A 13664-nucleotide genomic window follows, 5' to 3' on the forward strand; every position below is an offset into this window, starting at 1 on the left:
GCTGTTCTATATATTTTGTGATGTGTTGAGGCTGTTCTATATATTTTGTGATGTGTTGAGGCTGTTCTATATATTTTGTGATGAGTTGAGGCTGTTCTATATATTTTGTGATGTGTTGAGGCTGTTCTATATATTTTGTGGTGTGTTGAGGCTGTGGTATATGTTTTGTTGTTTAGTCACGCTGTGCTATATGCCTTATCAATTTTTTTTAAATTTTTTTTTGTCAATTCCCATTGGTTAAAAACAGATAACATGAACACCTATCAAAATAATTTTGACCGCTGCTTCTAGAAAAAAAAAGTTTACAAAAACAGTGTATCGTACGGTTATAATTAGAAATCTGTATTAGATAGCTCTAACAAGGTCGCTCAATATCACTGACCGTTTCAAACAAACGTTTCTCTGACCCGGACATACTGTAACCTTTAACGAACGGAGATGGCCGACAAAATTGTCAAACTCATGTGCAACTAAGTATATATGGACCTTGCCAATAACTACATTCATAAGTTATATAATCATTATATGTACATCAGCCTGATTAATTATCACATTCAAACGAGTATAATGAAATACTGATTTTAAGTGTTATATTATCCAACCCATCCCACTTTCTGATTTCCCACAAAATTAAAAAAAAAATGATAAAGCAACTACATGTAATGCATTTAAATATCAGTTTATACATGGTTAAATCGACCTCATCAAAATTATATTTTTCATCATGTATATTGATGATTCAGCATATTTTTGGGTTGTGTAGCGACATGTTGGGGCATGTAACATTGTCAAAGTATATAATCCATTGTTTTGTTTTTGTTAAGGATTTCTGTCTTATTCGTCAAAATAGAGATCCAATTTATAAAAAAAATAAAAACAAAAGGAAACTTTCAGAGTAACTGGAATGCCATTTTATTTGTAAGTAAACTACGAAAGTGTACAAAGTCGGTACCCTCCTCTCAGGAGGAACCACGACGGGAACTCGAAACCCTCCATCCGGCAGCACAAATCATTATAATCAAATACGGAATATAATTACGAGTTTCCTGTAAATAAAAAAAAAATCTATGAATGATATTTTATTAACTTTTTCAAATACATCACGACTTCTTTTCATTTTTCAAATTATCCGTCAATTTAGGTGACAGTTGTGTCCCAAATTATACGATGAATGACCAAGAGGATTTAGATTTGCTCAATGCGAAAAGATAGAATGATGTGTTGTGTTTGAGGATCCTTCCATTCGGAAAACCTCTTGATAATGCATCTACTTTTCGTTGCAATCATAATACCGTACTTCGAACTACGAGAATGATTCACAAATACAATTATAATGCTTGTCGCTTTGTTCATTCATGGCAATTACGCGGGGGAAGACAAAACACATCGCGAATTAATTTTTTTTTATGAATTAAAATGAAATAAGATGATAATTGAAAACTCATTATTGAACAGCATGTCTCAACATTTAAACCAATGCCAACGTACAATGTACAATTTATATCATCTCCCCTTAATTTATGATGATGATAATAATAATATTGTATCTACATATACCAGAGAGAGAATTTACTGCAGTTGTACAAAAATGCAAAAATGCCAAAAAAAAATGTGGTAGGTATGCCTGCATTGAAATGCAACGTCACATCATGTATAAATTATACAATAAAATATTAAAATCGTGTAATAAAACATCCCTCGTTAAATCTTCTCTTTGTGGTAATAAAACCTCCAGCCGTGAAGAAATCGGAAATGAAGATGCTTTAAAATGTTCACGAAGGAAAAATCCAAAATGGAAATAACTAAATAAGGATGTCAACTCTTCCACGGACTAGATGTTGTAAGAGTTACTTCCCTTAGAACGACATTCTCTAAATTCTCTAATAATGGTAATACAAAGGTGAAAAAAATCCTCGTTTTCCCCGAAATTATCTTATTGCATAGTATCCAGTGGGATCAATTAATTACGTATTAATTAGATTAAAATGTTAAATAATTTACTCGAAAAGACAGCTATGTTGTCTGTGCGATTGTAAAGCTACAAGATCAATTGAAGAGAGAAAGAACGATGGATAAAAAACAATATGATGACAAGTCTTTGAAATCTCGAGACCAGGTAACGGGTGGTCACGTGACATCATTCCGCTCCAGCAGCTTGGCATGTTATGTTACCGATGTTTCATCATCTGGATGAACTCTGAAAGAAAAATAATAATAAACGTTATATAAATGTACATTCTGTATAATGTGACTTTTTCGTGGTGAGTTATTTACAATCTCATTTTAATTTCACTGATTGTATATTTCACTCAATAATAGAGAAATCCGGAAATATCTTAATTATATATTTTTTTTTATATTAAAATGACATTAACATAACCCGTGTAATGAACAATCGATACAATAACACCTCGTTATAAAGTCATCACTATAATGGATCGAGGTTTAGATAGGGCAAAGGAAATATATTCAGATAGAGGAGGGAGGGAGTATCTAAATATATTAAATTAAATGTGATTGGACCGTTAGCGAAGACATAAATAAGCAAAAATGATAAAGAAAAGGAACAAAAACAAAAAGAAAAGAAAGTCAGAAAGAAAACAAAGAAAACGAGAAAAGTGAAAGAAAGAAAGAAGCAAATACACTGATTGAGAGAGAGAGAGAGAGAGAGAGAGAGAGAGAGAGAGAGAGAGAGAGAGAGAGAGAGAGAGAGAGAGAGAGAGAGAGAGAGAGCGAAGAAAAAACTGAAAAGAATCAGAAAGAAAAAAAAGAAAAGTAAAAAGGAAAGAAAAAGAAAGAAGGAAAGACGGAGAGAAAGATAGAAACTTGCAAACGATGAAATAAATAAATTTAGAAACGCCGATGGAAACGAAATAAATTGAAATCCGATATGGACAGGACATACCCAGGTCCTACTTACCGACGTAATTGATTTGACCGTCACCGTCCAGGTCGGCCGCCTTCATCATATCATCTATATCCTTGTCATTAATCCGTTCGCCCATAGACTTGAGTACCTGTCGGAGTTCGGATGCACTGATCACCCCGTCCCCATTCTGGTCCATGGCTTTAAAGGCGTCTACATATTCCTTTTTTTCTAGATCCGACGTCAATCGTTTAGACATCATTACTAGAAATTCGTTAAATTCGATCGTTCCGTTTCCTGGAATATAAAGAAAATTAGTTTAGAATTGATTGATAGAAATAAAACAGATTAGAAAGAAATGACTACAGTGTCAAAACGGTCGGGGAACATGGAAAAAATTCAGTTAAATTTAAACAAATTAAAAGATGTAAGTAGTGTTATACACAGGCAATATTCCTTCACGTGAATTTCACGTGAAAAAAATTCACGTGAAATTCACGTGTAGAAATATTGCCTGTGTATCATAAAAGGTTTTGAAATCTGCTTCTGATAGTTTTGATAAATAACAAAGAAAAATGACAACAAACCTGATTTAACAAGAATACGGTGTTGAATCTATACAAAATTATGGCATGGATTGGAATAAGTGAAAAACGGATGAGACATTGGTTATTTAAATTGGTATTAGTCAAGGATAACTCCAACAACACATGATGTTGCTGAAAGATTGGTTGAACACTAATAGCACGGTAAACGGTTCTTATCGCTACGTCGGAACTGTATTGCATGTTTTAAACTGTTCAGTGGCGTCGTGAAGATAGATTTTTTTCGACATTCCTGACCATACATAAACAGGTAAATTAACTCATTTTACAATCCAACTCCGAGTTTCCAAACATATCGCGGCCATATTTGAAATACGAATCACGTGATTAAAGTCTCACAGGAAGTCATTTCCAGCATAAAGAATTAGCCTGGGTCACGCGAGATCTCGTCCGGTCATATGAACGCAATAATTACAAATATGGTCACGAAATGTTTGAAAACATGTCAAAGTGTTCATTTTCCTTATTTTGTAGATGTTTCTATTCTAAACTAGTAAGACGTTTTAATAAAAAGTGCCCGTTAAAGATAGGAATACACACACAACCCAAGTTGCAATGACTGATAATTTAATAAAAAGTTGGGAATTCCTGTCAATGAACATTTCAAAATGAAAAAAAAAGAAGTTTGTTTCAAAGATATATTATATCAGAGAAATAGATTACACAAAAAAGGTACAACGCATTTTGTCTATAGGGAAAAAACTGCCATGATGTCATGACACCATCGAAGGTGTAATTAGGACCCCAGGCGCCATCTGTAAATCTGTATTTAGGAGAACACAATCAATTCTAATCAGATATCATTTTTTTCCCGCCAGACGACTTCGTTCTCACCGACTCTGTGAAGTATACCTCTCCAAGGATCACTCATGTTAAAAATAAGACGCGGAGAAACTTTTTAGTAATTAAATTATGATCGTCTGTGACGGTATCGGTAACTCTCTAGCGACTATTTATCTTAGGTTGTGTCAATAGTGCGAGTCCTGTCACCGGTGATGTCAAAGACTAGTACTTTTACCTCGGTGTTGACCTACTGTAAAACAAACATTTTCGTGATTTTTATTTTTTTAATTTTTTTTTCAAGACACGATAATTAAATCAATGTAAACATATAGTTTTTATTTTAAACCATCCAATGGGAGTGACGAGCGTGCATTTAAACTTGTGTGTTTTTGAACATTTGTTCAGGCACATCTAAAATGTAAAATTCGTAAATTCCTTTTTGATTACTCGAAAATAAAGTCTCGCGAATAAGTCTAACGAAGCAGTATATCTACATCGGGAAAAAAAGTCACGATTCGTAAATATATATAGATTTTTTCGATTGTGCTTTTTTGCGATGGGGTTAATCTTTTCATTTTCATTTGTTCAGTTTGAGGTTCGCTATTTCAAAGAAACCACGGGGAACAAAATATTCTCCGAGTTGTTCTAAAACAAAACTTTTACTTCGTATACATTATATCGTAGAGATATAATCATAGGGAGAGACTCTATATTTCAGCTAAAATGAAACATTTTTAACAAGCCGCTGAAATGTCACTGACAATTAAGTAATTTAATATCACTTTCCCTTGTTTCCTCTATTGTGTGACTTTTAGCTTTGAGGGAATTTGTCATGTGAGCAATATCAATTTGCTTGCAATTGTCAATATTACGGATCGGTAGGCTTTGTTTAATTCTGACAGCATTTTATTGATTTTAAACAGAAAATAAACACATTCTACAATTTCTGCACACAATAACGACACTGTGAACATCTTCAGTAAACAATTTCTAGTTTAATTGCGATTTGGTACAATTGATTCACTTAAATAAAAATCGCGCATGCCTAATCATGTATCGATGCTCCCAATAGACATTTCCCTGTGTACAAATATAAACCCATCAAAATTCAATATAAATGTCCCATCAAAATTGCAAGCAAAGCACATGTCAATATAGACAAATGTTAGATAAGTAGGTTTTTACAAAAACTTCAATCCTATATCTGACGGCTGTCTAAATGTTGGTGAAATTTCTACTTAACTAGATACTTTGGTACCAGCTGAATATTTCTCATTTCTCACCTGCCAAAAAAAACTTATTAAAATCATATTTTACATTTTGTATGTATGATACGAAACATGGATTGAAGTACAGAAAACATAATGAGTTTGATTTTAATTATATTTCGCCACCTACCGTCCGCGTCCACTTCGTGAATCAAGTCCCGTAACTCTGTATCGGTTGGTGTGTGCCCCATGGACTTGAGTACGACTCCGAGTTCAGAGGCGGTGATTCGACCGTCTCCATCCTTATCGAACATGTAGAAGGCCTCACGGAGCTCTGAAACAGAAACAGTCAATTATAATGAATCATGTCAACAATTAGATTTCTGGTTTCTTTCATGCCATGATTCCTTGTACAAATGACGCACACTCGAAACGTTTTAGTATCATTTCTCTCCGCCTGCCGAGCTTGTTATAACATCAAAGTCAGTGATTTTAACTTATTCTAATTTACTCGGAACTCCTCGAACGTAGCTAGATAGATTAGGTTATCCGTCTTAGTACTATTTCTCACCGCTAGGTTGCTCTCATTAATACTAGTACTATGTATTTCCATTCGGCAAACTTCGGCTGGGTACAGGAATCTGACAAGGTTTTACGAATGACTAAAGCAGGCAGGTCAACTTAAAGCGCCAACTATATAGCGACTATGATTTAACTATAGTAGAAGCGAACTCACTTTGGTTACATGTTATATGCATGTGTAGAGAAACAAAAAGTTACGGGGGCTAAAATTTATTAGAATCCTGGGTATATTGCTGAATATGCATGCAAATTAACTATTTTCCTGTACAGACATATTAGAAACTCAAAAAAAGTAGGTTCTCGTTGAGATGGAAGACATGAGTTCACTGAAGAGCGTTATTCTTTGTTCAGCATAAGTATTACAGTTACAAAGGGAACAAAGGGCGTCTTCGACCGGAAAGTATGAATGACAACGTTGATCAGCAACAAGGTTGCCTCTAAATAAGCGATTTCCTAATGTACTAGGGAACAACCAACCAATTGAAAAAATATATTTTTGAAACAGCCCCTGTGTATAGAACGTTGAGCCAAGGATAAAATGTCTGGCAGCCACTGATTGGCCAGTATGTTATGAAGTGAGAAAATAGATATGTAGCCTGATAGGTAACTATCAATAAGAAATGTTGATATAAATTTCTTAAGTCCGATTGGTTTTTTTCCCAAAAGTTCACGTAATAATAGTAAACAGGTAAACATTTAAGATTTTTGAGAATTTTTACTGCGAAATTCACCTATTTTCAAAATGGCTACCCTGGAGAAAATTTGAGCTGAAGGACCCAACTTTTTTTTTTGATTAGGTGTTATATCAGACCCTAAACTTTTGTTATAAACCATAATCGTCATATTCAATTCAAGAATTTGAATGAAATAATCCAAAACGTTAACACTAAGGTCTATGGGAAAACAATTGGTTGGTTGATCTCTACTAGCATGGTTTCTTAATCCTGTATGCAGAATATCATTTTTTCTTTCGCCATAGTAATACAAGTTTGGTATCCCAATGAATGGAATTTTGAAAAGCAGAAAATGATACACTGTGTCTGATGTTTAAATGCAATATATTCCACTGTCTCATAGTAGAGGGAAAGAAGGGTTGATTAGAGGATTCAAGTCTGTTGTTCAGCAAGTTATATTTTCCAGAATTACGGAGATTGTGTTGAGAATTATTAGCAACAACAGGAGGGAGTATGGTGTTCTGATAGTTAGAAGGACAATGTTTGTGCATCTTAAAAAAACAATTAGAGTTTTCGACGGGATCGTCTCTGGGCTAAAGTCTCCCAACCGTTTTAGTATAGAGTGATTGTCTGCTTGTATAAGAAGTAAAGTTAGTGACTATGCGGCCAGCCTCGTTGTAATTTTTCTAACCTTTCCCCGTCAGCAATAGAGCAACAGTCCCAAAGATCACAATATTCTAAAACTGGAAGAAGTAAGGATCTATATATTCTATTTAATGTTCTTCTAGTAAGATTTTGATTTACGAAGGATACCTAAGTGTTTTGCGACTGTTTTCAATGATGTGTTCTATATGAAAGCTCCACTTACAATTTGTATCGATATATACATGTACTCCTAGATGCATATGATAGTTTACAAATTCAATACTTACATCATAAAAAGTATATCAATCACATGACCTAGTTCACTATTAGAGAAGAGCAATGCCTCAGTTTTTGAAGGATTGAATTTAAGCAAACATTTCTTTCACGATTGTATTTTGGAAAGATAATTATTTATGGTATGTTCAATAAGTTACAGAGATTTATCGGAGAATGAAAAAGATGTATCTTCAGCAAAACGTTATGAGAAGCTAATACATTGTCGGTTATATCATTAATATATTTTGATGAATAAAAGTGGGCCAAGGATGGAGCCCTGAGAAATCCCACGTAGGATTCGAACTCGCGTCGTGATAAAAATTTATTGAAAGACTAACCCATTAGCCCACTCGGCTAAAGTAACCTTTTATAAAACGGGTGAATATTAGATATATAAAATTGTTACAGCCGTGACTCCCGACCGTGCACGAGCGTGGGTTATTGGAAAATAATACATGGTTTTAAACCAATCAAAACTGGCGTTGCATAGCAAACATGGTAGAATATTATATAATGTACAAAAAAAAAACGTGTTTCTTATCAGACACATTATCCATCAACCAGTCCAGCAACATGCCTGATATACCATAACTCCTTAGTTTCACTTCCAATCCTCTGTGCCAAAGCCTTGGAAATATCACAGAAAACTAGACAGGTAAGTTGTTTTCCCCATATTTTCACATATCTTAAGGTACATTTCTATGAGCTAGGGAACATTGAAATGACCCGAGGCGTGTTGAGGATTACACGCGCTCGCGTGACAATAAATCGACGATCCTGAACGGTAGCGTGCGCAAGCATGCGCATGAATTCAAAATGGCGGCCTCCATTGTATGTAAACAGCGTAAGGTACATTGTGAGGTGATTGTTATTGAAAAAAATCATTTAAAGTGCATGATTGTCGTTATTTTTAACAGTAAATCCTACGAATCGGAATGACAGTGGTCATCGATTTCACCGGTCACATAAAATGCGTATGATAATCTTCTGTCATCGCTTTTTAAAGTCAGGTTTTTTGTGTTCAATACATTGGACGCCATCTTGGTTTTTCTGGCGAACCGTTCGATGGGTTGGTACGCGTGCACTCGCGATAAAGACAGCTCACAAATTGTGTGTTAGCACGTGATATTTTTTTGATCATCCAAGATATATCATACAAAACGTTTCTGATTAAGAGTTTAGATAATGGTGCATTGCTTTGAGCAAATGTTCACATCTTTACAACATATGAATAATGAATACTAAATTTATAGCCAGAGAAGTCTGCAATAGTGATAACATTGCATTTAAATATTTGAAATAGATTTCATCATTTTTCTGATTCTGATGTAGTACGTACGATACAACTGAAGGTAAAATTAAATTATTATTGTAAAACTAATATGCGAAAGTCGATGGATGAAAAAAAAAAAAAAAAAAAAGATGGAAAGAAGATAAAAACAAGAACCGATCAATCTTTTGAGACACAATGACAATAATTCATTTTGCTTGTCATGTAATTTTATTTTTATCATTTCGTCGGACATTTTTATGGATATATGACGAACATTTATCTGCCAACTAGCACGTGTACTGCACTCTGCAGTCATTATCAGACACGTGTGCGTGACAGTTTGATAGAAACATGATCAAATAATCCAACAAAAATTAACACTTGTTTAGCAGAGACTGGCATTTACAAACCTATAAACGTCATATATATACAAAGTTTTATCTAATATTACGTGAAACTGAAAGAAGCCCTTCATAAATATATTTTATAAATTTGGAGTAACATCACACCATTGTCAGACTGTGTTAATTTGCGTGCTTTTACTTTCTCGAAGAATTTTTTTATACTGTGTGATAATATTTATGTCTGTAACTATTTATTTTGCTGATTATTTCAGAATTTCACGTTCCTTGACTGTTTGAGAGAGGTCATTATATTTTAGAAGTCTGATAGTTATCGCACTCAGACCATCATCTTGCTCTAAAGACGGACTCTCTATAGAACGAGCTGAGATGCTCTCCTTACTAAGTCGGTTGGAAGCAGAGTTGCGATTTATCTACATGTACTTTGATTTTTTGAAAAATCTTCCAATTATAGACTGTACATGTATATACATATATCAGTCAGTCATTCGATCGCCCAAACATTGACTTTTCTTCACATAATGTGATAATTCAGCTACAGTAGAACTAGAGGGGATTATGTGACCTATCGGCTACCGTAGAACGACACTGGATCATGTGACCTTTCGTCTACTGTAGAACTACGCTTCAGGTTATCTTTCGACTACCGTAGAACGAGACGGGATCATGCATATGACCTATCGGCTACCGTAGAACGGGACGAAATCATGTGACCTTTCGGCTACCGTAGAACTCCAATGGTTTAGGTTATCTTTCGGCTGCCGTAGAACTAGCCGAAGTCATGTGACCTTTCGACTACCATATTACTACTCTTCAGACAACCTTTTGGCTGCAGCAAAACTCCAAGAGCTCAGACTATCTTTCGGGCTATCGTATGACTTGACAAGGTCATGTGACATTTTAGCTACCAGAGAACTAGTTGAAATAATGTGACCTTTCGATTGCTGTTGCTAAAGCAAGTCAAGTGTTGCTACCCATTTTACCTTGATTGGATAATGGTCAGTAAAGATCGTGTTGGGATTGGAGTCACGTAACATTTTGCCATCGAAAGTGGAAGTAAATAAAATATATTAAAATCTGTTGAAAATAGTTCATAAATGGCTTAGACTTGTAAAGGTATATTGGAAATAACATTCATTTAAAAACTTTGTACTCGTTTTACGAGCCTGCAATATTGGACTCGTAACAGGAAAGCGATTCGAAGCTTTTAGGAAAATTATCAGAAAATCTATTTAAGGAATGCTCTTCAATAAAGGTTGGGAGAGGGATTTCTAAAAGCTCAAGACCCGTTAGCTTATCCTTAAGGTTTAAATACAATGGTTGCGGTTATTGAACTGGTTATTTGAAAAACTGTTTAGATCAAATTAATAAATTTGAAATAATGCTTGCACATACGAATTTGACATTAGAAATCTATGTCAAATCGACGACACCCGTCATACAAATCTATGTCAAATCGAGGACACCCGCCATACAAATATATGTCAAATCGAGGACACCAACCATAAAAATCTAGGTCAAATCGAGGACACCTGCCATAGAAATCTATGTCAAATCGACGATACCCGTCACACAAATTTATGTCAAATCGAGGACACCTGCCATAGAATCTAGGTCAAATCGAGGACACCTGCCATAGAAATCTATGTCAAATCGACGACACCCGCCATACAAATATATGTCAAATCGAGGACACCCGCCATACAAATCTAGGTCAAATCGAGGACAACAGCTATACAAATCTAGGTCAAATCGACGACACCCGCCATACAAATCTTTGTCAATTGACGACACCCACCATTCAAATCCGGTTAAAGTAGCAATCTTAAAAAATATTCCACCAGGGGAGGCAACTAACGATATTTCGTAATCTTTTTACAATATAAAGTTAAACACGTGTATTTGTAATCCGTTGTCAAATTGATTTGAAATTCATAGTAATCACGGTTAATTACATTTACTTTTTAATGAAGCAAGTGGAACTGATTTGTGTCGGTAGATTATTGATGATCATCATGCTATATTTAGATGAAGTTGTAAACATTAATTAGAATTGTCAATGAAAGGTAGCAAATACTAATTAAGTAATTAAAACACTGTATTATCGCATTCTTAACTTCTGTTTAGCCTGACCTACATTCTATTTGAAAATCACGGATGGATTCGTTTTTAGTATTCCTTTTCAGTGCTCGTCTGAATTGAGTTATTTCTGATAACGCCATTTCCGGTAGAGCTACAATATGGCTACTGCAATGATAGGAAAAAGAAATAACTAAGAGAGGTTTAATACTTGAATAAAATAAAGTGAAACAAAGGGAAGTAATTAAGCACGAACTTCCGGTAAACTATGTCTCATTTCCGAGTTCTTGACGTCATGTATATTATTGTCCTTTGATGTTTGGCTTGCTTTGGTATTGTTTAATGTTCTATCAACATGTTTGTTAATTCAAGGGCAGTCTTCCTTGTGTGCGAGATGAATACCAATAATAAGTGAGTATTCTGAGGGGCTTGGAATGTTCGCGCGTGTCTCCCTTTGGAAGCCCAGAACTGATGCCGACTACTGCCTGGTCAGAAGGCCTATCCACTTTGTCGAATGATACTGGCAACGAACAACCCATTCGTACTACTTCCAAAATGCTAAGCGCTGAGCAGGAGTAGCAACTACCTTTTTTAAAGATACTGGTATGCCTCAGCCAGGTGACAGACCCAAAGCCTTCATTACCGGTGCGAGCGTAAAACTAAAGGCAAAAAGGGAGACAGTGTCAAGGGAGATACACATATGTATCACGAAGAAGAAACAGTTGTTAAGAAAGAAGAGAAAAGATAAAATCCCACATTTTGTCGCCCCTTCGAATCATACAATGGAGCCGGCAGGTACAATTCTGACGCCCTAGCTGTAGGATAGGGTCATTTGACGGTACTAAACATTTGTTATGGTTCTTTTTATAATACATTTGAAGAATAGAGAGAAGCTTCAATTCAAGTTTAAAAAAAATCATTACTATAAGTTAATTACATCATATAAGCCAATATAAGGTTGACCCGTGTTTGTGACCTTATGGTTTCGATATAGAAATGGAAATGTAATCTCTGCCTCGAATGTTCTCTTTTGCCATTAACCAAATTCCACTCGTAACACAAAGATTACTGTTAAGACGATTCAAGGCATATGCTCAATGCAATTTAGAGAGTAGTCCTACAGCACAAAAATACAATACTTCACACTTAATGTAAAACATTCACATCGATTTTCGGAACAGTTTTATATATTTTTTTCGTTTTATTTAATAATGTGAAATTCACTGATCTTCCACTAATGTTGTCAAATTTCCAATTAAGATTGAAATAAGAAATCATGGACATTTAATGGACTTCGATTTTAATATCGTTATTAGATTTTAATATCGTAACTGTACGAAGCTTTTTCGGTTTATTCTGGTTTAAAGCCCCTTGGGGAGCTAGCGTCCTGTATACAGTTGCCATCAGTTACTACTAGGAGAGTCCGCCTCAAAATAACCCCTGTCACATTCTTACTAGGAGAGTCCATCTCAAAATAACCCCTGTCACATTCTTACTAGCAGAGTCCGCCTCAAAATAACCCCTGTCACATTCTTACTAGGAGAGTCGGCCTCAAAATAACCCCTGTCACATTCTTACTAGGAGAGTCCGCCTCAAAATAACCCCTGTCACATTCTTACTAGGAGAGTCGGCCTCAAAATAACCCCTGTCACATTCTTACTAGGAGAGTCGGCCTCAAAATAACCCCTGTCACATTCTTACTAGGAGAGTCTGACCCAAAATAACCCCTGTCACATTATATCCAGGGCCATGGGGGTAAGGTGTCTAGCCCAAGGACACAACACCACAAGAACACAGAATAGCATGTCAGCTTGTCAGCTTCCCTCACCTCAAATCTTCATCTGACGTTGCGTTGGCCGACGGTCTACCCACTGAGAATCACGGCCCTACTTTTACACACTTTTACAACACCGCCGTTCGTGAAACATATTATTTTCGCCTTTGTTCATAATATAATATAATTTTTAGTTATCAGTACGTAAAAGCACTGCAGTTGATATACACAATAGTAGGCCATTGGTCTTATGCTGTATCAACAGATTGACTCCTTATTAATACACAAATTCAGTCTCAATTTATTGGCAATGAGAAAATTAGAATCAATGACGACTTCCTAATGAAAGAAATTTAATTTGTCAGTAGAAATATGAAATTAGATGAAACCATTGTCCAATTCATACACTTTATAATATCTTTGCTACCTACTTTGTAAGCTTACATTATAACTTCCTTCTGCCAATAAGGTCAACCCTAACACAAAATAAAATAGACATGAAAACAAAAGATGTTTTTGTTGACAGAAAAAAATAAT

General features: G+C 35.2%; 1 protein-coding gene across 1 annotated transcript in view; it reads right to left on the reverse strand.

The window, feature by feature from the left end:
* Nucleotides 1-888: 888 nt before the first annotated feature.
* The window catches only part of LOC117324667 (calmodulin-like), a 54006-nt gene continuing 41230 nt past the window's right edge, over nt 889-13664 (reverse strand). The window contains exons 3-5 of the mRNA XM_033880603.1: nt 5653-5796; nt 2921-3163; nt 889-2197 (exon numbers count right to left, since the gene is read on the reverse strand). Of these exons, the coding sequence (XP_033736494.1) occupies nt 2169-2197; nt 2921-3163; nt 5653-5796 (416 nt within the window). The 3' untranslated portion in view covers nt 889-2168. The remainder of the gene's footprint in view (nt 2198-2920; nt 3164-5652; nt 5797-13664) is intronic.

The sequence above is a fragment of the Pecten maximus genome, chromosome 3, assembly GCF_902652985.1.
Source record: "Pecten maximus chromosome 3, xPecMax1.1, whole genome shotgun sequence".
NCBI classification, from domain to species: domain Eukaryota; kingdom Metazoa; phylum Mollusca; class Bivalvia; order Pectinida; family Pectinidae; genus Pecten; species Pecten maximus.